The sequence below is a fragment of the Fukomys damarensis genome, unplaced genomic scaffold (genome assembly GCF_012274545.1).
Source record: "Fukomys damarensis isolate Sample0158 unplaced genomic scaffold, DMR_v1.0_HiC HiC_scaffold_37, whole genome shotgun sequence".
NCBI lineage: Eukaryota > Metazoa > Chordata > Mammalia > Rodentia > Bathyergidae > Fukomys > Fukomys damarensis.
In genome coordinates this window covers 3211338-3214490 of record NW_022900949.1, presented here as the reverse complement: position 1 = coordinate 3214490, position 3153 = coordinate 3211338, and the positions used below count along the sequence as shown (strand labels likewise).

Here is a 3153-nt window from a genome sequence, read left to right as displayed (position 1 = left end):
TCTCTGGGGGCGCCCGGGCTCCGCTCAGCGACGCCGAACTGGGCCGCTGGGCCGAACTGCTGTCTCCTCTGGATGAGTCCCGAGCTAGCATCACCTCGGTCACCAGCTTCTCCCCGGACGACGTGGCCTCCCCGCAGGGTGACTGGACCGTTGTGGAAGTGGAGACTTTCCACTGAGCCCGCGCCGGTCCCGCCTACTCCCCCACCCCGCTTTAGGTCCGCTCTCCCTTTTAGACGCTGCCCGTTCCCCTGCAGCCCTGCTCTCATCCCGTTGGTTTTGGCCCCTAGAGCTCTAATAGTCTTTGGGCCCAGACCTCACCCCTCTCTGGCTGAGGCTCGGGACGAACCCACGCCCTCGGCCTATGCCTCCCCTCGGACTCTGCCCCTTTGGGCTAGGACACTACCCTGCCCCTTCTAGCCTCGCCCCATGTCCAGTGCATTGTCCACTCCGCAATAAACCCAGGACACTAGAGCCCGCGCGCCTCCAATGTCGCCCTGGGGGCCGGGACCTCCTTTGGCTGGAGGGGCCTTCGGAGCGGTGCCAGGGGCCGGGCACGGACAGGTTCGAGCCCTCGCTGCCCTGTGTAGTTTTTCTTCTACTGAAAAAGAGTCGGGGAGATCGGGCTGGGGCTGGGTCCGAGCTGTGCCCCTGCCCTCGTGCCAGCACTTACGCTTTTCCCATCCGACTTCTAGTGGGAATGTTCGGCCGAGCACAGGCCAGACAGCATGAGCGCAGTGTGGTGAAGGTGGAAGGGCGTCAGGAGCGCCTTGCACACCACACAGGGGAACTGGCACTCTTGGAGGACAAGTGGGAAGGGCTTGGCTGGGGACGAGAACCTTTTGCACATCTCTCTGGCGGTGTGCACCCCTTACTTTACAGTCCTTGAGGTAGGGACTTACCTAGAGGGTGGGGCCTGGAGCAAGAACTCTGTGAACCCAGCAATGGGTCACAGCGCCCCCTTGTGGCCTGTCTCCCTCCTGACCCTGGGTGCTTGCTCTCTCCTCATGGTGGAGGCTACAGGGCAGAAAGCGGGCCAGGCAAAGGTCCTCTATAGATGTGGGTTTCCAGGCTGACCACAAGGTTGGTGCTGCAGGGAAGGGGCTTCTACCAGGGCTGGTGGGGAGACGCGGGGTCCACAGCGGCCCTCTGGGCATCACACCCCCGAGGTGTCTTGGCTTGGATCCCCTATCTCAGGCACCCTCGTCAGCCCCCACCCAGCCTCTCTGCTCAGATTCCTTGCCCTTCCTCCCCTAGCCCAGGCTCTCTCTGCTCCCCCTAGGCCTTTCCTCCCAGGGATGCCCTCCTGTGTACCGGCATCCCCGGGTGACAGAGATGGGCTGGGTCCCCATGTGGGGCCCTCAGCTCTCTCTGCCCTTGGACCTGGCCCCCTTTTCCCACCCCGAGGCTAGGACGCCAAGTCCTGTGTGGCTACCCCTGAAACACAGCCACCTCCCACCCTGGGGTCCAGAGGGGTCCTGCTAGCTCCACTCCAGAGAGCTGCCTTGCTGATCCTGGCCTTTGTGGAAAACAATTTCCTCTGCAGCTGCCTACGACCGTGGGGGTCCAGTCATCCTTGTCCCCATACCCTGCGACAAGCCCAAGGGCAGGGGCTGACACGCTGACTTCTTCAGGGCCCTGTCCCCACCCTGGGGGTTGACTGTGGGGGACCTGGCTGTCCTGGTGTGGAGCCAGCATCATGCACAGCTGCAGAGGGGCCCACTGCGGGACCGCACTGGGGCACAGCAGGGATTGGCTGGTGTCCACTCACCTGAGTAAATCTCTCTGCCTGTGCCCTCCACACAACAGCTGTGAGGAACCCCCAAAAGGGTGCTGTCCGTTTGGCCCTCTTCTGGGATCCCCCACCTCCAATCCCTAGTGTCTGCTATGCTGGCCTCCTCAGTGACCCCAACACTGCCCCATCCAGTAGTGCCTCTGTCCCTTCACCCACCCAGGGCTGCCCATGGCGCCTCGATGCTGCTCCCAGTGACATCTGGCTTTGACGTTTTTGCCCTGGGAGAAGACAGCCCTGACTTCCTGGCCGAGCCGCTCACCCTCTGCCCAGTGCCTGTGTCCCCTCCTACACCGGAGACCCCTCACAGTAAGGCACCGGGCAGATGCCCCCGAAGTGCTCCCCAAAGTGTGTGCTGCGAGGACGCCTCCAGATCCCGCTTTTTCAAAAGCTGGTGTCCCTGCCTGTCTCTCTGGAGGGCGATGCTGGAAATCGTACCCTGCCCAGTACTCACGCTGTCTCCCACCCTTCACGGTCTTGCTGGTCAAGTAGTGAGCCTTCGCCCCTCTTCCCCTTGCCACTCTGACTGGCAGGCTCCGAGGAGGCCAGGGCCCACCCCACTGTGTAAATACACTTTATTTTCCATCTTTCCCGCCTGGGTGACATGTAGAAGTGTGAAAGGGCAGTGTGCAAAATGGTGGTGGGCAGTGTGGGGGGCACGCTGGGAGAGCCCGCAGGTGCCCACCTGGTCCCCAGGCTTTGTAACACTGACGAGTAGGCGACCGGAAAGGGGACCGGGCAGAGCAGGGTCCCCCTCCAGGAAGCGCCAGGATTGCTTCTGACGCTACTCACCGAGAGGGTCGGCTGCAGGGTCAGGAGGCCTCTGGGGAGGGAGGAGGACAGGAGCCTGGGGACATTGCTGGGCTTTGGCACTGTCCTCAGCTCTGACTTGGCAGAGACCCCGGGCCACCACCTGAGGCAAGGGGAGGTGGCTGTGCTGCAGTGCTCCACCCCGGGGCAGGGAGGGAGGACGGGCGGATGGAGGCCGGGACCCCCGGCGAGGGGACACTTTCAGTCACTGGCCAGGATGGGATGTGTCTCCCAGAGGAAGATGTGGGCGCTGGGGAGAGTTTCTTCATTCCTAGCAGCTGCTCTGACCCCGAAGAAGCAAGGAGACACTGCTGGGTCTGAGCCGTTCCCCTCTGTCCACCCGCACCCAGGTGGCCCTGTACCTGGCAGGAGGGACTTTGGTTTCTGCTGCAGGGGCCCGGGCAACTGCGCCAGGCAGGGAAGCCCAGATTAGCCATCTGTCCACGGTGGCCAGGGGCTGGCTGGTCAAGGGTCACTGGGTCGTGGAGTCTTGGGGTGCTAATGTCCCGGCCCTTCCTCTGGCCTCCTATCTCCTGGGCTGCCCTGGGTCAGAA

The 3153-nt window shown here is 63.2% G+C and overlaps 1 protein-coding gene across 1 annotated transcript in view; it reads right to left on the bottom strand.

The window, feature by feature from the left end:
• Positions 1–2573: 2573 nt before the first annotated feature.
• The window catches only part of Evi5l (ecotropic viral integration site 5 like), a 17686-nt gene continuing 17106 nt past the window's right edge, over positions 2574–3153 (bottom strand). Inside the window, exon 14 of the mRNA XM_033759417.1 lies at positions 2574–2702. Within this exon, the coding sequence (XP_033615308.1) occupies positions 2574–2702 (129 nt within the window). The remainder of the gene's footprint in view (positions 2703–3153) is intronic.